Source organism: Akebia trifoliata, chromosome 13, assembly GCF_017979445.1.
Source record: "Akebia trifoliata isolate Shusen 1 chromosome 13, ASM1797944v1, whole genome shotgun sequence".
NCBI lineage: Eukaryota > Viridiplantae > Streptophyta > Magnoliopsida > Ranunculales > Lardizabalaceae > Akebia > Akebia trifoliata.
Window position 1 is genome coordinate 10,514,488 of NC_141387.1, and position 27,373 is coordinate 10,541,860.

The window sequence follows — 27,373 nt, forward strand, 5'->3', positions numbered from 1 at the left end:
TTAATAGTTTCCCTCTAGAAAGACATATCAGAGGAGGTCATTGCTTAATTAAAAGATTGAGGATCTTCTTTTATTAGGTAAGATAAAAAAAAAATTGGACCAAAATTAGAAGCTTTTCTAGGTCGTTTACTCCTAGAATTGATAGCACATTTTTTAGAGGAACATTTATCCTCTTCAGTCTTTCACTAGTCTTATCTTTTAAGGGAAAGGTGTTTTCAAATATCTCTTGACTCAAGTATGTTGTTTTTCTCAATCAAATTATTTTTAGATTTAATTACTTAGAATCTGTAAGCATTACTGTTCTGAGCATATCTTATGAAAACATAGAGTCTGTTTTTTACAGAAGTCGGCTCAAGTTCTAGAAGTTGTATTTTGAAAGTAGAAGCCCAAAGTCTGAAAAGCCATACTTAGTAGAAGCTTGTTCATTATAGAAACGCATAAATTAGAAATTAATGTTCGTTTGATAGTTTTTTATTGTTGGAATCTCGTAAAATAATTAAAATACCCTTAATATTGACAATATACCTAGAATGTATAAAAAATGATCAGAACACCTTACTAAATATATAATTACACTATTAATATATATAATAAGATTTATATTAAAAAAATTATAAAAATAATTATTTGAAAATGCTAAGAAATCTAGTCCATAAATTCATAAAGCAAATAACTAAACGGGATTGGAGAAAAATATCTCCTTCAATAGAGATAGTCAATTTTTTTTTTCTTTTTCTTAATAGTAAAAGGGTTGGGATTGGGAAGGTAAAGATGGGTTAAGGATATTTGAAATCAAGACATGTGAACAACATTTCAGGCATCTTACCTACATGGTAACATGAACACATTAACACATTCTTCTACTATGCAACATGACAACCAAATGGGTCATGGGTCTAAACCACTGTAACCATAACTGCATAGTTTGCAAAATTGTTTCAAAATTTACGAGGTCCCCAAAGAATTTGCTAACTGTCTTGATAAACCATATTGATATAAGAGAATATCGTACAACATAAATCATGTGTGATGAATGCTTTTTATGTAATTATCCTCCATAGATTTTAAAATTACCCAAAAATATTAGTCCTATCATGTGTGATGTATGAATATATTTGCGATTTTAGATTAGACGATCTGGGCCATTAAATTACAATCTTTACTTAATTCGAAGGGTTACCCTTACTTCTGATGAGAAAGGAAGGAAACACAATCATGTATAAAATTTGCATCAGCCATCAAAATTGATAGTCAAGTCAGATCAGATGGTCAAATATCAACATACACAAACTAATCATCCAGATCACAACAAAATACATGATTCCATGATTTATGTACTCAAAAAGATAATCACACATTCAATCTAATAAAATAACATTAGTAATCAAAAAAATCTTTTATTTAGTCAAAAAAATAATAATAAGAGAAAAATTAGAAGAAAAGGAAGAAATGAGGATCTTAATCGTATCGATGGCGTATTCAACGGAGATTGTAATTGATCTTTTGCTTTATCGGCTTTATCTTGATCGCGTCGATGACATATTCAATGAAAAAATGATAAGAAATTAAGTTTTCTGCTTCAATAGAGATTGTAATCAATCGGTTTTAGAGGATTAGAGAGATGAGGTCTTTGAAGAAAAATATCTATGATTCTGTGCCCTTGCCACCTCAGCCGCATATAAAACGTGTGGATTTATCATGGCTCATCCTACATTCCTACTATCTTAGTCATCAAATGAAAGGGGCAGAGAGCCTTAATACCAAATCATTCCATCAAGGGGCCTTGAATAAAAAGGAGCCTCTTTTTTGTCCAAGAGATAAAGGGACCCCCTCCCCAATCCTGATATTTGGCTTTCCTGGAGATATTGCTTTAGCTTGGTGACTAAAATTCAAAAATATTTCGGCTCTCCCAGTGACACGTGGCCACAGAATGGTTCCCAGGATTTTGCTCTCTGACACAATTTTTCTAAAAAATATCTCAAATTCTGAATCTTAAAGCCCCTAAAAAAATCTCTCCAAATTTGTCTGGATTTGTCCTCAGTTTCCACCTCTAAAGCTTGTGCCACTCTCCCCCCCATTCATCAACACTTCCTCCAGTGTAAAAGCTCTGCTAAATTTAGCAGAGATTGTCTGGGTTGTCAATTTTGAGGGGTTAAGATGGATAATCAGGTGGTGGTGAGAAGTAGGATGAACATAATTGTGGGTCACTTTGCTGGAACTGAGGATATATCAGCCACCCATGTCTTCCCTATGGTAATCCCATCCTCTCTCTTCTTAAAATTCCTCTTGAAAACTAGTAAATTTTTGCTTGGTTCTCTTTATTTAATTCATTTATTTATAACCAATTGAGATTTTATAATTGTAAGTTATGCCCGTTTGAGCTTCCCAAAAAATTGTTTTGTTTGTTTCATCACCATTTGCACCTGAAATTAGCTGCTATATGAGTTGGTTTCATGAATTATTCTGGTTTGGGCAAACTCTATTATTATTACATGGTGTGCTTCAAATACCATTCTCAACAATTAATCTACTTACCCCCCTAAAAAATGGAAAATAAAATCTTCCTTTAAAGAATTTTTATTTTTATTAGTATTTACTTTTTGGGTTATCTACATTAAGGCTATTGCTTGGTACCTCTGCAAAATCATCATAAAATATCAAGATTTTGCATTGGAGAAGAAGCTTGGGTGACAATAATCCCTGCAGTGCATTCAGGAGTTTTGGTGGTTTGCAAAGTTTTGTGGGCAGTGGGGGGAAGGAAATTGTTATAATTTACAGTTGGCAACCAAAATGTTTTGTTGAGAACCTTAATGATTGCAAATTTTATAATTGTAATCTTTGGTAATGTAATTTAGTTGATGATTTGCTTTGGCTCCTTTTGTGGTATGGTCTTTCTTAGGAAATCTATAATCATTGTTTCAAAAATGCTCACTAGCATGCCAGTAGATAAGCATATAACCATGTTATTTTTATCAATGGGTTGGTATTTTGTTGGCTCACTTTCTCTCTCCTCTCCCTTACTTTCAAAATGGTGTATTCTTCATGGATGATGAAACACTAACCCTTTAATTGTTGGGTGGAGATAGAGTGCCAAGAGTTCCTATTTCAATTAGGTTTTTCCTATTTCATCTTGGAATTTTGGGTTCAAGTGAAACTTTAATAACTGGGATTCATTGGGTAGAGGATCAAAGGATTTGGCCATGTAACTGAGATGCCAAGTTTTCTATCAATTACCTGTATTCTGCTTCTGAGGGGTTTGGGGATTCTGCTTTTCCTGCTTTCGCGATTTGGGTCTTTAAAATTCCATTGAAAGTTCGCCTTTATTTGTTTGGACTGCTGGTTTGGATAAACTCATAGCCTTGGATCATGTTAGATTGAGGGCCATTATCTTTTTTTGGTTTTTTTCGCTTCATGTGTAAATCTAACAAGAAATCTATGAATCATTCCACTTTTCCAAACCTCTTGGTGTTTTCCTTCTTCTCTAATTCACTTTTCCAAAGTTGGAAGTCCACTATCATGGTTGATTGTGAGAGGGTCTTATGGAAGCTTATTCATTTTGCGATTTGTTGGGGCCTGTGGAAGGAGAGGGATGCCATAATCTTTGAAGGAAATGAGCAATTCTTGCTGGAGGTCAGCCTTATTGTTTTGGGTTCTATGGGTGTTTCCTGTTTAGGGAGTTTAGAGGTGTCTTTTTTGAGGATGGCATATGGTGCGTAAAGGTAGCATCTAGTGTTGTTTTGTTCCCTCTTTGGAGGCGATCTCGTCCTCCCTTTCAATAAAATTTCATTTATTAAAAAAAAGTGTGAATAATAGAAACCTTTTATTTCCCATAATATTAACTTGTACTAGAATTTCCATTATGATTGCAATTTAGAGAATCCAGTATTTTTAAAAACCTAAATCATGTGGGTTACACCATTAAAAAAAAAAAAAAATCTAACAATCGAAGTTTTATAGTGCTTTAAATTTTGATAACATATTATTAAAACTAAAGCAAGATGTATTGTGATATGTAGAAACTCGAGAAAAGAAAATGAACATCTATTAAGTAGATTGGCTTAATGATTTCATAATGACCAAGTTTAATAGGATGCTAATACTGAGGTATAAATATTTTTTTTTAACTGACTTGGATGATATTTAACATTTGATTTTCTGGACTCAGAACTGCAGTAGCAACATAAACTCAGTGATCCGAAGGTGTGACAATAGGATGTTCTTTGCACGACAAGGATCCATCTCTCAAGCTTGCTTCATGAGACAGGTTTCAATTAAAGAGGTCCACAATCTCTTATCACTTTTATTTAGTTTTGTTTACAAGTTGACTCGTCCTCCCGGTTCTGATTCTGTGCTCCCTTTTTTTGTTTTTCAGAATTTTGGAGAAAATAACTCGTTTCATTCCGGTGTTCCTCCTAATTCATCTGGCCCTATGTGTGAAAACTCCTCTTGTAATATTTCCAGGGTGCCCATGTTTGCTAGACCTGCTCCGATGATACCTGAGCAAAAGATTATAGAACAACAATCGCCTGTGAAGCAAGAATGTAAATTATCCATGACCGAGCCCCCTAAGTTTTCTAGGCCAAATAGAGGATTGGGTGAACAAAAGCAGATTTTCTCCAAGAAAACAGGTATACTTTTTGACACACAATCTGTAATGCTTTTGCTTCCTATTTTGTCTTTCTTTTATTTATTTTTATTTAATTTTTAAATTTCTTCTTGAATTAGCAATCAATAGAAATTCAAAATTTCAGTTTTCAACCTGAAACAATTATGGTCTTTAGACTTCACTATGACAAGTGGAAGAATAATCAAAGTGATATGGGATTTGTGGCTGTGTATTTTAATTTTTCCATAGTTACAAGATAACATTAAGCATAGATAAATGTGTGAAACAATGAAACAGTAAATAGAACAAAAAAATAAATCACACGTACAAGGATTTTTCGTGGTTCGGCAGTGAGCCAACGTCTTCAGATGAGAACAAGAACAACCACTACTTTCTTTGCTTGAATTTTTACAGCCCTAGAGATCTATGTTTATAAAACCCTGAGTTGCTACATGCATCTATCTCCCCAAAAATAGAAAACCCCCAATTAGAAAAAAAAAAAAAAAAAAAAAAAACCCCTTGAGAAAGTATTTCATAATTCCCTTTTAGTAACCCTAAAAATAAAACCCCCCAAAAATAGAATACAAGACATTTTACTCAACAAAATGGTCATAGAAAAGTTTATTTGGTTTCTAGTTTGAGTCGTGCTGGGGTGACCACAAGATTGTACCTCATATTGCGCATCCTGACGTGAAAGTGTGTAGGAACCACACATGCTTTTTGACTCATATCTCAATGACAAAATCTATGGTTCTTACACACTTTCACGTCAGGATGTGTGATGTGAGGTACAATCTTGAGATCACTTCAGCCTTATCCTTCTAGTTTCCGTTACAAAGTAAGTTTAATTTAGTTTTCAATGAGAATATGGTTTTGTAATGGAAGTAAGCTTGAGATCAGTAACTAGATCCAACATTTTTATGTTGAGTGCAGATATCGAGTGGTCTCCTCGAATGGATGTTGCAGAGTTCGGGTGTAACTATGTCATGACAGTAGAGCTTCCTGGTGTTAGTATTAATAACATCAGAATAGAGGTCGATGAACGAAAGTAAGATATGTTTGAGAAATTCTGTCTACAATCCCAGCTTGTTTTCTCCCAAATATTGCACTTAATAAGGCTTGGACCGAGGTCTGAAACATCATGAAACATTAACACTAGTTGTCTCTCACTCCTCTTGGCTCACTGTTCTTGACATAAAACTGAATTTTGGGTGAACAAAGTTGGACTCCAATTTTGGGACCTTAAACCATGTTTTTATTTTTTTTTTTTGAACTTTACCTAATCAACCTTCCATTTTCTCAGCTTGATCGTGACTGGTAAACGCTCGATTAATTGGTGGCAAGTGGCAAGTGGTTCTGAAGATTCGATCACAGCATATCACAAGAGGGAGATCGTACAAGGCCCATACCGGGTTGTTTGGCCACTACCGAGTAATGTGAATAAGGACAGTGTCTCGGCTGAGTTTTTGTAAGTCATTGCTCCCTATTATATTCCTCAAGATTGATTTCTTATGTTATGCCTTCAAGTAGTGTTGCTTCTCATGTTTTAAGGTAGCATAAACTTTAACTTTTGTTAATCGTAACTCTCCTTCCATGGATTTTTTGGAGAATTCAACAAAAACAAGTGCCCAACACATTAGTTAGTAGAAATTTTGGAGTGATTGTACTTTTTTATATTCTACACATCCCACATTTTCTTGCAATCATGGTTCAAAGTTTCGTTCTGTTTTGAAATATTTATATGAATCATTTTGGTTTCACCTGAGATTGGAATGAAACATTGAACCCAAAACATGCAATGTTTTGATCAAAATCGTTTGGATTTTTCTCTTTCTCGAAACATTACCTTTGAGATCAGATTTTAAACTTCGCTTCCAAAGTTGGCTACTGTCAGAATGCCAATTTGCCACTGTAGCTGCTCCCCTTTTGGTTTATTTATAATTTTATTAATTGGTCTGTCAAAAGATTAAAAAAATGGTCTCAAGTATTGTTCAATCTTGCATTTGGAGTTCTTATTCAAGCTGAGCTAAAACAATCTTTTTTACCCCTTTTAGCTGCAATTGGTATGTATGTGTTTTGAATACAGGACTGTGTGTATTTTCATTTGTTTCTTTGATGGATATACTTAACCAAGTGGGTGGTGTTGGTGCAGGAATGGATTCCTACAGGTCACTCTTCCTAAAATTTGAGAATTAAGGGTGGACATGTACCTGTACGTGTAGGGTGTGTTATAATACTATTGTATCAGTGGGTTTTTTAGACCCAAGCGGGGTAGGAACCACCTCCTCTAGAGGCAAAGATAAGCCATTGAAGCGAATGAACATCCATCCTTTTCTATTTTCATCTCTCCATAGTTTATAGATATATATTATATGTAGAAAGGATGCAAGAGACCATGAATGGATGATGAAGATATGAGATTATTAACAGCTAAAGTGGTATAAGATGTTAATAATGCATGAATGTATAAATTATGATTCCATTATCGCTTTTAATTCTTGCATTGCGGTTATGTTCTTCGCTTGAATGGATGTTAATAATTTATAAACTATGGATTTTCATAAGAGTGACGTTGGTCTTTGTATGCTCTCGGATGTGACAGTGCATAGAACCATAGATCTTTTTCTTCGGGATACACAAGGGAAAAAGATCTATGGGTCCAATCATATGCCACATCGGAGAGCGTACAAAGTGCGTCAGTTTTTCACTAGTCTTTGAGTAATACATCTTTGTATTAGTTTCATAGAATCTTTCAATTTGTATGCAAGTCATTTGTATAAGGAAGATAAAAATGTTAAGAAGAGTGAGTAAAAAACAGACTGAAATGATACATTGTGCATATGGTTTGGAAAGTCGAGTTTCTTGCTTTTCTTTTAATCAAAGCTGAACAAAGATTTTAAGGGGGTTTCTTTTTCGGATTTTGTATTCATTATGTACTTCATGAGTTGTTGAGGGCTTTTGTTTTTTTTGCTTTGTTTTGTTTTGCTTTTCCTCTTTAATTATTTTTATTTCTTCTTTTTAATGGAAACTTCACACTTACAAAAATAAATCTGGATAGTATCGAGTTGATTATATCCAATTATCCAACTGAATTGTAGCTTTTTAAATTGATACACATTTAGTATGATGGGTGTTAAAAATAAGTCAGATATGGGTTGCGTGGGCACTCGAATATGGTAAGGATCTCAAGTCATGAGTCATATGTAATCTCTTATTGTGTCATCCTCACTATCATCAAAGCTTCAACCTAAAGTTTCAGGTCACTAAACGAAGCACATTCCTCCATTAAATAAAACAGAAGGAAAAAAGATAATCTCTTCCTCCTAGTTTGTTAATTTTATGATTTACAACTAGTAGATGGTACATTTCCTACATATCAACTCGTATTTGGTACGATGCATTAAGTCAACAACTTTGATTAAATCTATGGTAGAGTCAAAGTCTTATCAATACAAGGTGAGGGTTGGCATGTTCAACAAAAGACAAGACCAATTGAAACTCCAATTAGAAGAACTATTCAAATGTTACAAAAGAATAATATGAAAATCCAAAAGAACACAGAAAGAAATGATTTAGGAGACGTGAATTCTGTTAAGAAGAGACGAATAGAAAGGAAAGATTGTTAATAAGAGACGACTTGGCTTTAAATGTAGTAGAAAGGAAAGAATAGGGTTCGTATAGCCCCAAATCTTTGATACAAGGCTTTGGGGCCTATTGTAATCATGTACCCATACTTTAATTCCATAGGAGTTGCTTAATAGAGACATTTATTTGATGTCTGCAATATGTTGACAAAATTCTTTACTTTCATGTTTTCCGAACCATGTTCATACCCAACCATCTCTTAGATGGCTGCTGTAACGCTCCAAACTCACACTTGTACAATATTATTTGCTTTGGACCAAAGCCTTCTCGACTCTATTGCGTGACATACTATATAGGATCGAATGTCTTTATTACCCAGTCTCTGAACATTCTCATGTCCGATGTAGGACTAATCTAACTCCTCCCTACCAGTCTACCCTGCAATGTGACAACTCCACTTTGACCCCACGGTCTCCACAGCCCTTTCCCCATTCAGCCAATGACACACCAGCGAGGTCGTATGAAAGTTAGGTTCTCTTCAACATCCATTAAATGATAAAATAATTTAATGCGTCAGAAGTCTCCATGTGTATTCACTCATGAAAGACAAGGGATACTTCTAGAAGTTAGGGTGCCATACCAATGTTTTAGGCAATGTTGATTAGTAAATATGCTGCATCTTTATCATCTCATCAAGTTCTGGACATCTGGTTTCAACTATTTACAACCTGGGATACAGTGCTTTGAGGAGCATTGCTGTTAGCAGAGCCATCACTCGGCCTTGCTCTCGGAATAAGAATATGCCTACAACAAGCTAATATTAATAGTAACTCCATCACAAATACCACCATACTTAACCAGATAAATATTGTTTTCCTCCAGAACCAAAGAATTCTTTTAAATAGAGGGAGTTCAGACTGAAGCACCAGTGATGCAGCATAGATCTCAGGTATGCCAGCACCAGACCTGTATTCAGCTCGTTGTTCAAGGATCACGCGTAAGCACGAAGTTGGCTTATATCCTTCAGTAAAGCCTCTCATTTTTAGCTTGACAACTTGGGCCTCGGATGAATAGCCAGCAAGGAGAGGCACGCTCTTAAGGAATGTCTCCAGATAACTGATAAGATGACTTTTAAATCGTAGCATGCATGGATGTCTTGAACTTGCAGTGACTTCGCCATTTTCAGATAAGAAGTCCGCCCTTACCTTCGGGCACAAATAATTGTAGATGAGTTGCAACTCAAACCATTGATAACAAAAATATATTAAATCATAGAACATAAAGGTTGTAATAAGGCATAGCAACTAAGTAGTTTCACAGAAAGAAAGATCAATATAGATACGTTCTATCACCAATGAATAAAAAAGTGCTGAATAGACTAGGAAATGAAAGGGCATTCCATTAAAATACCCATTGTTTAAATAATTTAAAATTTCCTCACTAAAACTACAATTGAAACCCAATTACATTATCATCATCATCTTCCGCTTCGTGTTTGGGAGGAGACTAATGTAAATGTAATCAGATTTACTTCTGACCATAATGTAATCCAATTGCTCAACCTCATGGAAGCATTTTCAAGGGAGGAAAATTAACAATTTCGAAATTCACTTTGGCTTGTATCACCTTTTTTCCATGCCTAAAAGCATAGAATTGCAGATGGACAAACACTTCTAAGACTTTTTATGGGAGAATAAGGATGGTAACAAAAATTTCATCTTGTGGAATAGATGATAATTTGCTTACCCAAAATAATGGAGGCTTGGGTCTTTATGCTATTGAGATTGACGAACATAGATAGCCTTTCATGGGAAATGGCTATAGAGATTTGGCACTGAATCCAAGTCTTTCTGATGGAGGGTTATTGTAGAGAAATTCGGTAAAAAAGCCTTAGATTGAGAGATCGGAGAAGAAAGTCCTATCGTCATGCAGTATGGAAAGATATCCTTAAAGTGCTTCCTAACTTCTGTAAAAGAGTTTTGCTTTCAATGTGGCAAGGGAACTCAGGTCCAATTCTGGGAGGATCGTTGGTGTGCCTCATCTCCCCTCTGTTACCAATATCCAAACCTATACCCAATCTCCTCGAAGATATTGCCTGTCATCAATTGCAAGCATCAGACTAGGATTGCTCCATATGGGGATTTTGGCTTGAGGAGAAGCATTAATGATTGGGGGGTTGAATTTATCGCTTCCCTTTGCAGACACCTCGAGTCCCTTACCTTCAATCCATTGGAAGAAGACCATTAGGCTTGAATTGACATTCAAGCAAAAATCTTCTAGATCAAATCATTCAATCCTTCTCTCACAAAAGCTTCATATTTGGAGTCATGCATTGATGGTTGGGATCCTAGAGTTTGTCCAAGTTCTTAATCTTTATTTTTATTTTCATTTGGTCTATTGCTTGAGGTTAAATCTTAAATTCGGAGAAATCATTGCGTGGTTGTCATCTCACCTCTAATAATTTCTGTGTTCTTTGTGAGCCTAATAGAAAATCAGTTAGCCACCTGCTTCTCCATTGTTCTTTCTCATAGAAGGTTTGGTCTCATTTCTTTCTTTGTTTAAAGGTTTCTTGATTTTTCCATGCTCCATTATCTTGCCGTTGTATAACTAGCAGATCGATTGCTTTTCTCTCAAAAAGAGGATTATTTGGTTCCTAACCCCTTTGCAGTGTTGGAGTATTTGGAAGGAGAGTAAAATGGTCTTTGAAGAAAGAAACCGGTCTTTGCAAGAGGTTAACATTGATGTGAGGAGTTTTCTATTTTTTTATTGACTACTGTCTAAGGATGTTTTCTTTGGAGAACTTCCTTTTAGGTGGCATATGCTTCATAAAGCAGGAGATTAGTTGTGGTCGGCTTTCTCCCCCTCTTCTCATGTTACACTATTGGTAGATCTTTCCAACCTCCATCTTCTATTATAAAATCACTTTATCTCCAAATATATATATATATATGGACAACGTTTGGTTGCCAAAATGGAAGCCAAAGTTTTGTTCTATATGGGCAAGTTTCAGAATCGGCTGATTTTTTGTGAGGATGATCTCCTCACCATAGAGACCACCCTCGCCAAAAATCAGCTCATTCTGAAACTTTTAGCCCATATAGGACAAAACACTTTGGCTAAGATTTTGGTTGTTGAACCTGATATATATATAAAGCCACATGATACACCAGCCAGTAATGACAACCATTAGATTTTGAATTACCTAAATTACCATAAAATCTCATAAATGACAGAAAAATAACATATTGGAACAAAATTCAACTAAGAGTTAGCCTACAAAAGCACAATTTTCACATAGTAAACTCTAAAAAATATTAACAAATTTATGCAAAGGAATACCTGGAAGATCCCAAGGTTCCTATTGTACTCTGACTCCGGTAGCGTTAATGAGATAGTGAGCTGCAATTTATGATTAAGCGGAATAACACGTGATCCTACATTCTTTCCAACTTCACCCTTCACTTTAAAATTCAAACTATTAGAGACACCAGAGCAGGACATAATAGGGATGAAAGCAACTGGACTAGTCTTGGTGTAATCAAAATTCAAAGTCTCGGTCATCTGAATTGGTTCCTCTACTATGTATCTCATAATTACACGACCTATTACGAACCCCATTATCAGAAAACCAGACAACACGAAACAAACATAAACCGACCACAATAATCCCCACCCGAACCTCAACGCCAAGTTCCAGAATGATTTTTGTTCATTTAAGAACGGTGCAACACTATCACAAAAGGCACCCCATTTTCTAATCAATTCATCGGTGATTCGTTTTTTGGCGTTCCTTAAAGCTCTACAAGGATTGGTCATGAACAAGAAAGAACAATAAAACAACCAAATTGGAAAAGTGAAGAAACTAACCAATAAACTGATTTGAAAAGCAACTGCTTTAATAACAAATCCTGCAAGCAAAACCAGAAAACTTGAAGAAGAAAAAGAATCATCATCATGTTCTCCCAAATAAGAATCCCCAATTTCAGAAGTAATGCTAGAATTCTCTTGAATCTGTTTGTTTTCACCATTAATTCCATTAGATCTGTCAACCTTATCGTGATCCTTTAAATCCAACAAAATTTTATTTCTTTTCTCTCTTGGAGTGATTCCTTCAATAAGTTGGCTACTTTCCGAAATTATTTGCGAATTATAATTCGAATCTTTTGATTCCTCGCCAAACCTAAACGATGATCGATGACGAAGGGTATTAGAAAAACGAGATTCGGATGAATTTGTATCTCTGATGATTACCTCATTAGCTTTCTCTTCAATGGATTCGAGCTGAGAAACCTTCCATAATTCTACGGATTCTTCTCCCGATTCGAAATTGGAAATGCAATCGAAGAAAGGAAATTCGTCGAAAGCGTCGAAGAACTTATCGGAGATACAGTTTTCGCCCATCTTCGATTCTTTGATCGGAGAAAATGGGGTAATTTCAATATGAAATTAGGGTTTCTGGCACTTTTCATTCGAGAAAAGTGAGGGAAGAGAGATGAAGAAAAGGAGGACGACAGTCGAAGAAACGAATAGATGCAGCTGAAGGGCGGATTGAGATTTGAGACTTGAGAGGGTACGATTGCGTGGCGTTTTGATGATAACTTACGCACTATGCGTATGTGTGCACTTCAGATAAGATATGAGAATGGAAAACACTTTTCTTACTCTGTTAGTAAGGTAAATTTACTGACCGAATGAAGTTGTGATATCCGAAAGATGATCTGATGCCACAAGGTTGTAGACGAAAAAATTATTACAAAATAAAGTTATTTTTCACCATTGATTTTCTAATTTTAAATCTGGGAGTTTGATAGTCGAACATTTTTAATATCCTAGATCAAGTTAAAAAATATTTTATTTTTAGAAATATTTTTTTGAATCTAATTTTTATTTATAAAATCTAGAAGGATGTAGTGTTGAATTTTCAATTTGATACTTCTTATTAAGATTTGAGATCTTAATGGGTTGGTAAGGCTAGCCTAGTTTTAAGAGAATTAAATAATAATAATAATAATGAGAGATTTATGTAGCAGACATAACTGTTATACTTTTATTACGAAAACTCCCTTGAAGTTCTGACAACTCCAAGGGAACCTTGCTTTATGAAGTTTGTTACCCACTAAATCTCACTTTATTAAGTTCATTACAAGAAAACCCCGGAGCTAGATTCACGTTATAAATTTTTAATTTTTCTATTTAATTTGTTACTTGACATATTTGGGAATGACTTCTAATCACATTAATTTGTGGTGTTCAAAACCATGATTTGGCGTACAAGAAAAAATTCTAAGAACTTAAAAAAAAAAAATTCATTGTTGAATTTTAATTTTAAATTTGGGAGTTCTATATTCATCCACTTTCTACTATCAAGATAAAAAAAATTCTTTTAATTTTTCTGTAGAATATTAGTTTTTACATGCAACCTAGAAATTTGTGTTGTTAGATTGCTAATTTGATTCTCCATGTGGGCCCAATGACTCTTAATAAGATTTGAAATCTTACTAAGTTAGTCATGGTAGCATGATTCATTAAGCAAGGTTTGTGCCGGTAACAAACTTGATGAAGTATGCGAGTATTTGTAATAAAATTGCAACAAATAGGTCTTCCATGTAAATCTCTCGATAATAATAATAATTATTATTATTGTGTTCAAGCTTGGTACTTGAGAGATGCATCCTCAGGCCAACATGATCTCTACAAATAAAAAGAGAAAAATTTCTTAAATCCCTTTGATAGAAGGATTTTTTTTTAATTAGTCCTTAAATTTTAAGACTTTTCTTGGTAGTCCATTTAATAATTTTTTATTTCTAATCAATCCTTGAACCCCACTCCACACATCTCTTATGATTAAAATGTCAAAACTATCGTTACCATTCAAACTCATCATTTTTTGTCCAAAAAATTAGATTCTTGACATCCTAGTCGAGTTTTGGAGTCTCCAATCTGATGGAAGGATTTGAAAAGAAAGAAGAGGCCATTTTAAAGGATTTTTCAAATATTTTGAAGAAGTATGTAAAAAATTAAATTTTTTTTTACAAATTTTTTCTTCATTTTTGGATGAAAATCGATCATGGATGCCTTTTTTGATTTGAAATCATCTACATAAGTTGTTATGTTAAGTTTTTAGTTGATTTTTCCATGTATTTTTGTTGTAAAAACTTGAAAAATGAAAAATAGATAGATTTTTATCAACGTTAAGCTCACCCATTTTTATTTTTGAGATCAATTAAGTAGGGAGATTTGCAGAAACATAGAGAAAGGTAAGATTTTATTAAATATATTTTTTTAATACTAATAAAGGGAATAAAATGATTTAGGTTGGTGGCACCATCGTCGAAGAATGATGCTCCAAGATCAATGTGCTCGAAGGAGCTTGAGTTCTAATACCATGTAGAATTTTGAAATTTTATTGATAATTCTTGGATGAATATTATATGAACCTTGATAAGATATTTATAGGGATTACATCAACTTGAAAGCGCCCTTGATCCGAGGGGTGCCCGGATCCGCTTTTGACCTTTGAGGTTTGAGAGTCGCCACCTAATTATTATGGTTTAGGAATCAAACATTGACTCTAAAAGGCAAAAAAAAAAAAAAAAAAAAACTAATCTACGAAAATTGATAAACTAAGTCTGGGGATCACATTACGAAGTTGGAAGGTGTTAGGCACCAATCCTGCCCGACAAACGCCGGTCTCTACTTATTCCCAATTAAACTACATTGCTAAAAGACCTAAGTAATAATAAAAAAAAGAAAAAAATAGTCACTTTTACCGACACCACGGTTTTGTTCCCTCAGATCTAATAGAACCGCTCATTGTACCGTACTCCTCGTTCCGTTCTGTCGTTGGATTCGCTTTGGATCCCCAAGGCAATATATCTCTTTCTTAGATTTGAATTCTTTGGATTTGTTTATGGATTTCTAGGTGTTTTTGAAGGGTTTCTAGGTGTTTTTTAAATTAAAATTGAGGTATGGGTGTTAGGGCTTCAAAATTTGGGTTTATGGGAGGTTAGGAAAGTTTTTTGACCTACTTCTCTTAGGATTTATTTTTTGATGCGAAAATAGGTTGTAAGGACCCTTATTTATAGATTTTTTTAAGTGCCTTTTAGATAGAGTTAATATTTAATTATACTTCTTTTAGAGAGAGTTATTGTTTAATTGTAACTATTTTAGGTAGAGTTATATTTTGATTAGAATTATTGTAAATTGAGTTATTATTTAATTGGGATTGTTTTTAATAGAGTTATTATTTAATTAGAATTCTATTAGGATTTTGACTTTTAGTCGCACTTGATTGACTTTAAGATTTTGACTTTAGTCTTACTTGATTGACTTTAAGATTTTGACTTTAGTCTTACTTGATTGAATTTAGTCTTACTTGATTGACTTTAATTTTTTGGAGAACCCCCCTTTATTATATCTTTAATTCTTTGGGCCCCCCCAGATGGAGGGTTCCTTTAATAAATATCTGGGCAACCATCAACAATTTTGCCTGAGAGCTTGATTGATCGATTTTTTTGTTCAGATTTTTAAATTAATTTTATTAATGTTTCACTTTACATTATTTAATATTTTATTTATTAATTTTAGAATTTAAAACTTTTTTAATTGAAAAATTATTGTTTTGCCCCTAAAGAGAACTTTTGCGTTTCAAGTAGGTTTTTGATGTTCTAGGATGTTTTAAAATTGATTTTTTGTAATTAATTCAATGGGAATATTGGTTTATGTCATTTATGAACTTTTTTTGTGTGAAATGGTCGTGAACTTTATGAGGGGCATTTTTCGTAATTTTATCGAATTCTGTGAAAATCGACGCAATGATTTATTTGGTTTTGATTTGTTATTTTATGTATTCGAATGAGTTTTCCTAAGCATAATGTAAGCTCTAGGGATGTTTTGAGGTTAGGGGTATTTTGGTAATTTGGTCTACTTGGGGAAAATAAAATATTTTGTTTTCTTGAAATATTTATAACTTAAATAAAGTTGTTCTGATCCTTATTTTATTAAGACTTTGTTCAATCTTTTTTAAACAGATAAAATAGGCAAGCTGGGAAGAATGATATTAGAGGAGGTAAGGTAGGCAAGGAAGCAACTCGACTATAAAGGATAGGAGCGACAAAGCAACTTGCCCCAAGTAAGGTTCCGGAGGTGGAGTTGGAATCCGCAACAGAGGCTGCTGCTTCAGAAACAGAAGAAAGAGAATCCACTGCTGATTATTCAACTTGATATACTGTTGAAACGAGCTCAGATGCTCCGGGGTCTGGTCGAGCCATCTTTGTGTTTGTTTCTTAGTTTAGTTTGCGCTAGCTGGGCCTGAATCCCGGCAGACAATTATCTGCCGCTAGAGAATCACCTAAGGGAAGAAGGGAAATGAGGTCCTTAGATTAGAGTTGCTTCCTAGCTGCCGGTAGACACCTCATTTTTGCACTTGCCTGATTAATCAACTCGTCAACCCGATCGTAATGATTCCCAATGATGGATGTGTATTCCATTGCTTTATTTTGTTACCAGATGTGTTTCAGAAATCCGGATGAGGTATCTCGAACTGACAAAACCTTAGAAACCACGCTACGCTAGGAAAATACGACTATAAAAACATAGAAATCAGCATCTTGCAGACCAAAAAGAAGCTTCACGATAAAAATCACTAAAAATTGATCAAATTACCAAAATACCCCTAATATCAAAATAACCCTAGAGCCTACATTACGCTTAGGAAAACCCTTTCGAACACATAAAATAATAAATCGGAAGTAAATAAATCATTTCGTCAATTTTAACAGAATTCGACAAAATTACGAAAATGCCCCTCATAAAGTTCATGACCATTTCACACACAAAATTTCATAAATGACACAAACCAATATTTCCATTGAATTCCTTATGAAAAATTGATTCTAAAACATCGTAGAACATTAAAAATCGACTTAAAACGTGAAAAGTCCTCTCCGGGGGCAAAATGGTAATTTCACAATTTTCATAATAAATTTTTTTGAAATTAATAAATAAAACATTAAATAATTAAAGTGAAACATTGATGAAATTAATTTAAAATTTTGAATTAAAAAATCGATCAATCGGGCTTTCAAGTAAAATTGTTGAGGGTTCGTGAGATATTTCTTTAAGGACCCCTCTATTTAGGGGTCCAAAGAATTAAAGATATAATAGAGGGGGGTTCTCCAAAAATTAAAAGTAAATCAAGCAAGACTAAAGTCAAGGTATTAAAGTCAATCAAGTGAGACTAAAGTCAAAATTAAAGTCAATTAAGCAAGACTGAAGTCAAAATATTAAAAGTCAATCAAGTAAGACTAAAGTCAAAATATTAAAAGTCAATCAAATAAGACCAAAAGTCAAAATCATAATAGAGTTCTAATTAAAAAATAGCTCTATCTAATAGAGTTCTAACTAAAAAGTAACTCTATCTAATAGAGTTCTAACTAAAAAATAATTCTACCTAAAACAATTCTAATTAAAACACAATTCTACCTAAAACAAGTCTAACTAAAACACAACTCTAATTAAAAGAACTCTAATTAAACACTAACTCTATCCAAATCAACCCCTAAAAACATCTATAAATAGAGGTGCTCACACCCTATTTTCGTATAAAATCATAAATCTTAAGAGAACTAGGTCTAAAAACCCCCCTAGCCTCCCATAAACCTTAGTTTTGGAGTCCCAACTCCTTACCTAACATCCCTCATTCGAGTTTAGCCTAAGAAGCGCCAAAAAGCCTTCTAAAAACATCCCAAAATCTGCAACAAACTTGAAGAGTTCAGATCCAAAAATAAGGAGATACCTTGTCTCGGAGATCCGAAATCAAATCCAGAGACAGAACGAAGCAAGGGAGTACGGTACAAGGAGCTATTTTTGTCAGATCTGAGGGAACAAAGTCCTTGCTATCGAAAATGTATAAATTTTTTTATTATTTATTTTTATATAGGTTTTTAGCAATGTAATTTATTTGGGAAGTTAGTAGAGACCGGCTTTGGCCGGGCGGGGTTGGTGCCTAACACCTTCCAACCCCGTAACATGATCCCCGGATTCAGATTTTCTGTGGTAGATTAGTTCTTTTTATCCATTTTAGAGTCAGTTTGGTTCGTAGGCCACAATAACTAGGTGGCGACTCCCAAATCTCAAGGGTCAAAAGCGGATCCGCGCACCCCGCGGATCGACGGCGCTTTCAGTGGCGACTCCACTCGGGACTATTGATGATCAAACTTGAAAAACCCCAAGTATGAGAGTATTGCCAAGATGACCTAGTTTTTTTTTATTATTTAGTTCGACTTATTTTATTTATTTTTTCTGTTTATTTATTTTTGTGACTTGATCGTAGATGTTTTTGGGTATTGCATTTTTTTTCCCAATTAAGGATCACTTTTTGATGACCCCTAAATAATGAAAGATTCAAATAGACATATGAAAATGATGGAATGATGAAGGTTGGGACAGTAATGTTAAAACGTTTTTACAAAACATTTTAGTGAGAATTAAGTCTGGGAACCTATTAATAAAACGTAGATCTTATTGAGTAGATTAATTTAGAATCTGAGTTCACTCAATTTCGTTATCGGAAGCCTTAGATATCATCGATGCAAGTTCAATCTGTAAATCTGGAATTGTTGCTGAATAAAGGTTGGGACAGTAATGTTAAAACGTTTTTACAAAACATTCTAGTGAGAATTAAATCTGGGAACCTATTAATAAAACGTAGATCTCATTGAGTAGATTAATTTAGAATCTGAGTTCACTCAATTTCGTTATCAGAAGCCTTAGATATCATCGATGCAAGTTTAATCTGTAAATCTGGAATTGTTGCTGAATAAAGGCTGGGACAGCAGTGTTAAAACGTTTTTACAAAACATTCTAGTGAGAATTAAGTCTGGGAACCTCTTAATAAAACGTAGATCTCATCGTTTAGATTAATTTAGAACCTGAGTTCACTCAATTTCGTTATCGAAAGCCTTAGATATCATCGATGGAAGTTCAATCTGTAAATCTGAAATTATTTCTGAATGAAGGTTGGGACATCAATGTTAAAACGTTTTTACAGAATATTTTATTGAGAACGAAGTCTAGGCACCTATTAATAAAATGTAGATCTCATCGAGTAGATTAATTTAGAACTTGAGATCACTCGATTTTGTTATCGAGAGCCTTAGATATCATCGATGCAAGTTCGGATTGTATTTTCATAATTCACAGAAAATCTGAATTTATCTAATGTTGGCACAATTAATGTTCCTGAGAGTGAGCTCATCTCAACCATTGTCATTCTATCATCAATGTAACATCTATTGGAATCTCGATTTATTTTGGATCACCCAAAAGTGATCATTGATTGGACCTTAAAAATTATAAAAATTATGCCTATTGCAATGTTTGTTTGATCAATTATTATATGCCATGCTCATTAATTGATTTGCCATGATCTTAACAGATATATTTGTGATGTGTTTGCTTTCATCTAAATTTCGATGTGATGGGTTTTATATTATTTTCTTGATCAATATCCATTTGATATCCATATGTGATGACATAATCTGACCCATGGGCCCATGTGTTTGAAAAAAGCCCTGGGCACACCCCACCCTGTTTTGCATACAACACATGCATGTTTATTGTTTTGCACACTTACACGTCCTATATAACCGACGTGGCACTAGTGCGTGGCCCGATCTCTTCGGAGATGCGACGTCATTCATGAAAACTACAACTCTAGTCACGTACCTTAGGGTATATCAAACTGGGGCATCAATACCATCTGATCAGGTGATTCTGAGAGATATATTGATGCACCCAGGCTGGAGCGACCTGAGCCTTTTACCTATTGTGAGCCACACAGTCACATGTCCCGATTGCCAACGTAGTAGTAGTACGTGGTCGGTCCCCTCGTGGGATGCTAAACCATTTATGAAAGCTACAACTCTTGACTCGTACCCATAGGTATGTAAAAGATAATCTAAATATATCAATTGCACTTCTTGGTCAAAACCAGTGCCTAAGCGAGATCTTGCCCCGCTATACCTTACTGTACGAGGGGGATAGACTATGTCTATTCTAGACGAGAGGTATTTAAGTGGGCCCTTGCTCAGCATCGTGCGCCACATCTCAACTGGAGATCAAACTGGCTGTTTTTGACTTCAGAGAAGTGGGTTGAGGTTTTAGATTATCACCTATACGGTATATCAAACCAAGTCACCACGTATCGAAAGGTATATAGGTGTGCTTGGGCAAGGGTGGCCAGATAAAAATGCATTGCACGTAGTAAGCTTAGAGTCTAGAAACATTTCCTGTGGGTCACGACTCAAACTTATCGTGGGTGTTCCCGGGTTGTTTATTGAATAGAACCTTTGGATTGATGAATGTATGTGAATGATGTAAATGATGAGATCAGAGTGTATGATTGTCCCCAAGGATAAAAAATGTTGTTCTTGGAAATTAAAATGGGTGCACCAAACCAATAAAAAAATCCATTTTAAACTTGACCTAGTCCATCTCGATCCAATGATCATTATGGGCCGAGCCATTTGAATCAAAATGAAATTCAAACTTTTTTCTGATTCGGATTTTAAATCCATTTTAAAAGAAGAAAAATATTTTCTAGAAGAGAAATGCTTTTCGAAAGTAAAATATTTTCTGGAAGAATAAGATTTTCCAAAAGGAAATGCTTCCCAAAAAGTTTTCTAAAAAAAAAAAGGGAGAAAAATATTTTTCAGAAAAAAATGGTTTACAAAAAATTTATTTTTGCATGAAAAATTATTGAAATATGTTTGTGGAAGTTGTTATTCAATGAAAACATTATTTGTCAATATTTTTCAAGAGTGCAATAAAATTATTTTTCTGAATAATCATTACATTAAGAAATTGTTTAATGGATTGGTGCACAGAATTCAATAAAATCTCAGGGTTCGTTTAAAATGTTATCAAAGGGGTAATCCTGGAATTGATTAAATTCACCTTCAATGAGGTTTAAGGGTTATCGTTATATCTAAGCTCAATCGTCCATCGTCTAGCTAGGGTTGTAAATCCGGTCAGTTAGAGTAAACGTCAATATCAAGTCAACAGTGAAAAATGACCTCAAAATTTCTCAACATCGCCCAGTTGTTCTTTGAAGATCACAGTGCCTCAGTCATGCCGGTTGTAAGCAATGTCTCAGTTCTCAGTCCTAATCAAGCCCGATGTGGGTAGTTGTTTTGAATTTTCATGAGTTATTTGGGTTAGCTCGAGTCCTTGTTTTCAGCAAGATCATGTCTTCTTTAAATTGAGTCTACTCTTTTCCTGTTGAGTCGAGTTAGTTTATCGAGTTTATAGAGGTGTCTATTGCCCCTTCTGAATTTGATTGGATTAAGAAAATTTTTAGATACCTCGAGCGCATTAACGAATTAACTAATAATCTAGCTTCAAGGATGTATTTTTCTTCTGAACAAGAAGATAAGAGTCGGGCTCAAGAAAGCAAAGGTCATTGACCTCGGAACAGAAATAAATTCCTAAAGAAATTCAAATAGAAACCATCCTATCCCTAGAGGAACACAAGGGGATAATGAATTTTCTCAGAAATTTCAAAAAACTTGTTCGCGTGATCCGATGAGGATGTGTTAGGTACAAGCTTGGGTGTTGTTCAACACGGAATAGATACTCGCTTGATGAGATGAAAATATCAATAGAGATGTTATAAAATATATCAAGGCTATCCTCATTATATATTGAGTTGCAAATCACATATTATCAATCGATATGGGGGTACCATTTGAACTAATCCCTGATAATGGGTCGTACTTCAAAGCTTAAGTCATTATTCTGTGTACAAAGTTCAAGATCCGGCATCACAGATCATCCCCCTACCGTCCTCAGATTAATGGAGCGGTTGAAGCAGCTCGTAAGAGTCTCAAGATAATTATCGTGAAAATGTGTCAATCACACCAAGATTAGTCAGAAAAGTTACCATTCACACTATGGGGGTGTCGTACTTCAAATACAATCTTCCACTGGAACTATTCCCTGTTCTATAATATATTATCTGAAAGCAGTCTTACCAGTTGAAATAGAAATACCATATCTCATGGTCTTGATGAAAAGTCAGTTGCTAAAAACAGACTAGGCTCGTTATTGGGTATGAAGAGCTAAACCAGATTGAAAAAGAAAATAACTTAGAGTTCTGTGCCACGTGCAAACTTATCAAAGAAGAGTCGCCCGTGCATTTGACAAAAAGATCAAGGCCCGTCACTTACAAGATAGAGATTTAATACTCAAAGAGAATCAAGCACCTATCTTTGACCCTAGAGGGAAGTTCAAACCAAATTGGGGGGGTCTGTTCATCATCAAAGAAATATTACCCGAAAAAACTGTCAGACTTTAAGATTATGATGGAATTGAATTACCAGAACCAACCAACCTTGACCAAATCAAACGGTACTACATTTAAGGAGGCCATTTTGACCGAATCAATTTTCCTGTTACCCAGTTCAATATCTCCTTTCTCAGCCCTTTGCAACCTTTTCAAAAAAAAAAATGATAGCTTTTTCTTTCTCAGCCCATTCACCTAACCTAGGGGAGGAAAAAATTCGAACTACGTTTTGGTCTGATCCCTAAATTCTGGGGTATGTAGGCAACCTGAGAAATTACTTCAGGCCCGACCACATCAAAAAAAAAAAAAAAAGATTCTCCGACAAAGAAAAAATCTAAAAAGAAAAAAATTAAAAAAAAAAATTTGTCAAAGTGGGAAAGACAATTCAAGGAAAAATAAAATAATTTAAAAGGAAATGCCACACAAGGGGCATTTGGGTTTTTGAGCCTCAAGATTCCTTTCTTTTTATACCCAGTCCTAAGCTTACCCATGAAAGTCCTCCTAAGTACCGTGCGAAAAGTCAAGGAAGATAGCAAAACATGATCAGACAGCAACTCTAGAAGTTCAGACAGGAATAAAAAAAAAGAGCCTGCTAGGTTGAAAACCCAAAAGGGCAACTTAGGCAAAAATTAAGGCAAGCTCGTGAGGTTAAAAATCTGAAAGGATGACCTTGGCAACAATCAAAGCAAGAAAAAAAGAAAAAATTATAAGTTCGCTGATCGAAAACCTAAAAAGACGATCTAGGCAAAAGCTAGAGCATGCTCGCTAGATTGAAAACCTGAATAAGCAATCTAGGCAAAACTTAGAGTTATCAAAATTAAAAGAAAATCTCCGTTGAGTTGAGAGGCTGAAAAGATAGCCCGAGCCGAAATATCAGAAGTTCGAATGATCAAGTTTCAATACCCAGTTTGAACCAAATATAGACTCAGTGGATACAAGTATCTCGTCTATGATTGATCTGAAGAGTTTCATGTCCCTAAGCAAACCGACGGGGTGAAAGAACAAATTCTATGATGAATTTCAGAAAGAAATATTTTGTTCCAATTTCTTTGAGCCTGACTCAAAATCTTCAATATAAAAAGTCAAAATTAAAAGTTAAACCTCTATTGCGCTTGCTGTAATCAAGAATTTCAAACTTTCATAACAATGACACTTCTTTTTTCTAAAGAATATAGTTTACCCCCTTATACTAGGGGCATTCGTTTTCAAATTATGTTCAATTATCCCCAGTGCAATGTTCCTTGTCAAACTTGGGGCATTTTGGTTCTGAAACCTGGTCAATTCAAACCCCAAAGGATAAGGTTAACTTTGAATTAAAGGTTACCCTCTTGATAGCAATTTTGAAAACTCCTAAGATTCAAAGAGAGTTAAAATGTTTACCAGACCTTCATAAAATCTAATTTTTTATTAAAAAAAATCAAATGTGAGGTTAATCCCCCGTTTGTTCCCAAAAAATTAGTTCATTGCTCTTTCACCCTGGGTAGGTAGAGTAGGACTCCCAAAAAAAAAATAGTTCATTACTCTTTCACTCCGAGTAGGTAGAGTAGAACTTCCCAAAAAAATTAGTTCATTACTCTTTCACTCCGAGTAGGTAGCGTAGAACTTCTCAAAAAAATTAGTTCATTACTCTTTCACCCTGGGCAGGTAGAGTAGGATTCTCAAAAAAATTAGTTCATTACTCTTTCACCCTGGGCAGGTAGAGTAGGATTCTCAAAAAAATTAGTTCATTACTCTTTCACCCTGTGCAGGTAGAGTAGGACTCCCAAAAAAATTAGTTCATTGCTTTTTCACTTCGAGTAGGTAGAGTAGAACTTCCCAAAATAATTAGTTCATTACTCTTTCACCCTGTGCAGGTAGAGTAGGACTCCCAAAATAATTATTTCATTACTCTTTCACTCCGAGTAGGTAGAGTAGAACTTCCCAAAATAATTAGTTCATTACTCTTTCACCCTGGGCAGGTACAGTAGGACTCTCAAAAAGCTTAGTTCATTACTCTTTCACTCCGAGTAGGTAGAGTAGAACTTTCCCAAAAAAAAAAAATTAGTTCATTACTCTTTCACCCTGGGCAGGTAAAATAGGACTCCTAAAAAATTAGTTCATTACTCTTTCACTCCGAGTAGGTAGAGTAGAACTTCCCAAAAAAATTAGTTCATTACTCTTTCACTCCGAGTAGGTAGAGTAGAACTTCCCAAAAAAATTAGTTCATTACTCTTTCACCCTGGGCAGGTAGAGTAGGACTCTCAAAAAACTTAGTTCATTACTTTTTCACTTAGAGTAGGTAGAGTAGAACTTTCCAAAAAAAAATAAAATTAGTTCATTACTCTTTCACCCTGGGCAGGTAGAGTATGACTCCCAAAAAAATTAGTTTATTACTCTTTCACTCCGAGTAGGTAGAGTAGAACTTCCCAAAAAAAAATTGGTTCATTACTCTTTCACCTTAGGCAAGTAGAGTAGGACTTTCAAAAAAATTAGTTTATTACTCGTTCACCTAGGGTAAGTAGAGGAAGACATTCAAATTTTGCTCAGATTATACTTAGTTTTTTTTCTCAATCTTTGCTTAGTTTAACACAATACATACATCCACACTTGCACATTTGTTCATCAGTCAAGGAGAATTTTCTAAAATTCAAGGATCTGACACTGTCAGTGAGAGTTCTCGCTCAAGGACCTAACAACCTTTTAGTTCGGGGAGAGTTTTACCCTCAAGGATCCGAACACCCTGACGAATTGCTAAATCAGGTTGCAAAATGAACTGTCACTAGCTTTGGCATCCAGATATCGCACTATCTACCAAAATAGATTTGTTATCTAGTTTGCTTCAACTCTCTGCCAAAGAGGGGCATCTGTAGACACCTCATTTTTGCACTCGCCTGATTAATCAACTCGTCAACCCGATCGTAATGATTCCCAATGATGGATGTGTATTCCATTGCTTTATTTTGTTACCAGATGTGTTTTAGAAATCCGGATGAGGTATCTCGAACTGACAAAACCTTAGAAACCACGCGACGCTAGGAAAATACGACCCCAAAAACATAGAAATCAACATCTTGCAGACCAAAAAGAAACTTCACGATAAAAATCACTAAAAATTGACTAAATTATCAAAATACCCCTAACATCAAAATAACCCTAGAGCCTACATTACGCTTAGGAAAACCCTTTCGAACATATAAAATAACAAATCAGAAGTAAATAAATCATTTCGCCAATTTTAACAGAATTCGACAAAATTACGAAAATGCCCCTCATAAAGTTCATGACCATTTCACACAAAAAATTTCATAAATGACACAAACCAATATTTCCATTGAATTCCTTACGAAAAATCGATTCTAAAACATCCTAAAACATTAAAAACCGACTTAAAACGTGAAAAGTCCTCTCCGGGGGCAAAACAATAATTTCACAATTTTCATAATAAATTTTTTTGAAATTAATAAATAAAAAATTAAATAATTAAAGTGAAACATTAATGAAATTAATTTAAAATTTTGAATTAAAAAATCGATTAATCGGGTTTTCAAGTAAAATTGTTGAGGGTTCGTGAGATATTATTTCTTTAAGGACCCCTCCATTTGGGGGTCCAAAGAATTAAAGATATAATAGAGGGGGGTTCTCCAAAAATTAAAAGTAAATCAAGAAAGACTAAATTCAAGGTATTAAAGTCAAAATTAAAGTCAATTAAGCAAGACTGAAGTCAAAATATTAAAAGTCAATCAAGTAAGACTAAAGTCAAAATATTAAAAGTCAATCAAATAAGACCAAAATTCAAAATCATAATAGAGTTCTAATTAAAAAATAACTCTATCTAATAGAGTTCTAACTAAAAAATAATTCTACCCAAAACAATTCTAATTAAAACACAATTCTACTTAAAACAAGTCTAACTAAAACACAACTCTAATTAAACACTAACTCTATCCAAATCAACCCCTAAAAACATCTATAAATAGAGGTGCTCACACCCTATTTTCGTATAAAATCATAAACCCTAAGAGAACTAGGTCTAAAAGCCCCCTAGCCTCCCATAAACCCTAGTTTTGGAGTCCCAACTCCTTACCTAATATCCCTCCTTCGATTTTAGCCTAAGAAACGCCTAAAAGCCTTCCAAAAACATCCCAAAATCCGCAAAAAACTTGAAGAATTCAGATCCAAAAATAAGGAGATACCTTGTCTCGGAGATCCGAAATCAAATCCAGAGACAGAACGAAGCAAGGGAGTACGGTACAAGGAACTATTTTTGTCAGATCTGAGGGAACAAAGTCCTTGCTATCGGAAATGTATAAATTTTTTATTTATTTATTTTTATCTAGGTTTTTAGCAATGTAATTTATTTGGGAAGTTAGTAGAGACTGGCTTTGGTCGGGCGGGGTTGGTGCCTAACACCTTCCAACCTCGTAACATGATCCCCGGATTCAGATTTTCTGTGGTAGATTAGTTCTTTTTATCTATTTTAGAGTCAGTTTGATTCGTAGACCACAATAACTAGGTGGCGACTCCCAAACCTCAAGGGTCAAAAGCGGATCCGCGCACCCCGCGGATCGAGGGTGCTTTCACCGCCTCACCTTCTCGTTATCGTGAGGTAGTGCCATAAACTCGGACTGGGGAAGCGCTCAGAGCACAGAAGAAAGAGGAAGAGACGGAGGAAAGGGCGAGAACAGCCTAGACTAGAGGAATTGAGAGCGAGATCTCCTCCCCGCAGCCTTGAAAGAAGAGCTGCTCGCCTAGAACAAACTCACGAACCCTTTTTGGCGCTTTGCTTCGACGAACCCGTTAAGCCCTACCTCTCACCTTGCCATGCAGAGGATGAAGACTTCGATTTCAAATCCAACGAT

At 34.8% G+C, this 27,373-nt stretch overlaps 2 protein-coding genes across 3 annotated transcripts; one reads left to right on the forward strand and one right to left on the reverse strand.

The window, feature by feature from the left end:
- Window positions 1-1,935: 1,935 nt before the first annotated feature.
- On the forward strand, window positions 1,936-7,118 carry ACD32.1 (alpha-crystallin domain 32.1). Of its 2 annotated transcripts, none has more exons than XM_086420429.1 (6): window positions 1,936-2,253; window positions 4,166-4,264; window positions 4,373-4,628; window positions 5,540-5,654; window positions 5,910-6,074; window positions 6,759-7,118. In XM_086420429.1, the coding sequence occupies exons 1-6, from the start codon at window positions 2,158-2,160 to the stop codon at window positions 6,793-6,795; spliced, it is 768 nt and encodes a 255-aa protein (XP_086276555.1). In that variant the 5' UTR covers window positions 1,936-2,157; the 3' UTR covers window positions 6,796-7,118. The 2 variants fall into 2 exon arrangements, with proteins under 2 accessions (XP_086276555.1, XP_086276554.1); XM_086420428.1 differs by having other exon boundaries at window positions 1,965-2,253; window positions 4,166-4,279.
- Window positions 7,119-8,808: 1,690 nt separating this feature from the next.
- Window positions 8,809-12,770, reverse strand: LOC147387817 (seipin-2-like). The gene is made up of 2 exons (XM_086420427.1): window positions 11,531-12,770; window positions 8,809-9,396 (listed from the first exon to the last, which is right to left on the reverse strand). The coding sequence occupies exons 1-2, from the start codon at window positions 12,590-12,592 to the stop codon at window positions 8,905-8,907; spliced, it is 1,554 nt and encodes a 517-aa protein (XP_086276553.1). The 5' UTR covers window positions 12,593-12,770; the 3' UTR covers window positions 8,809-8,904.
- Between the last annotated feature and the right edge of the window lie 14,603 nt (window positions 12,771-27,373).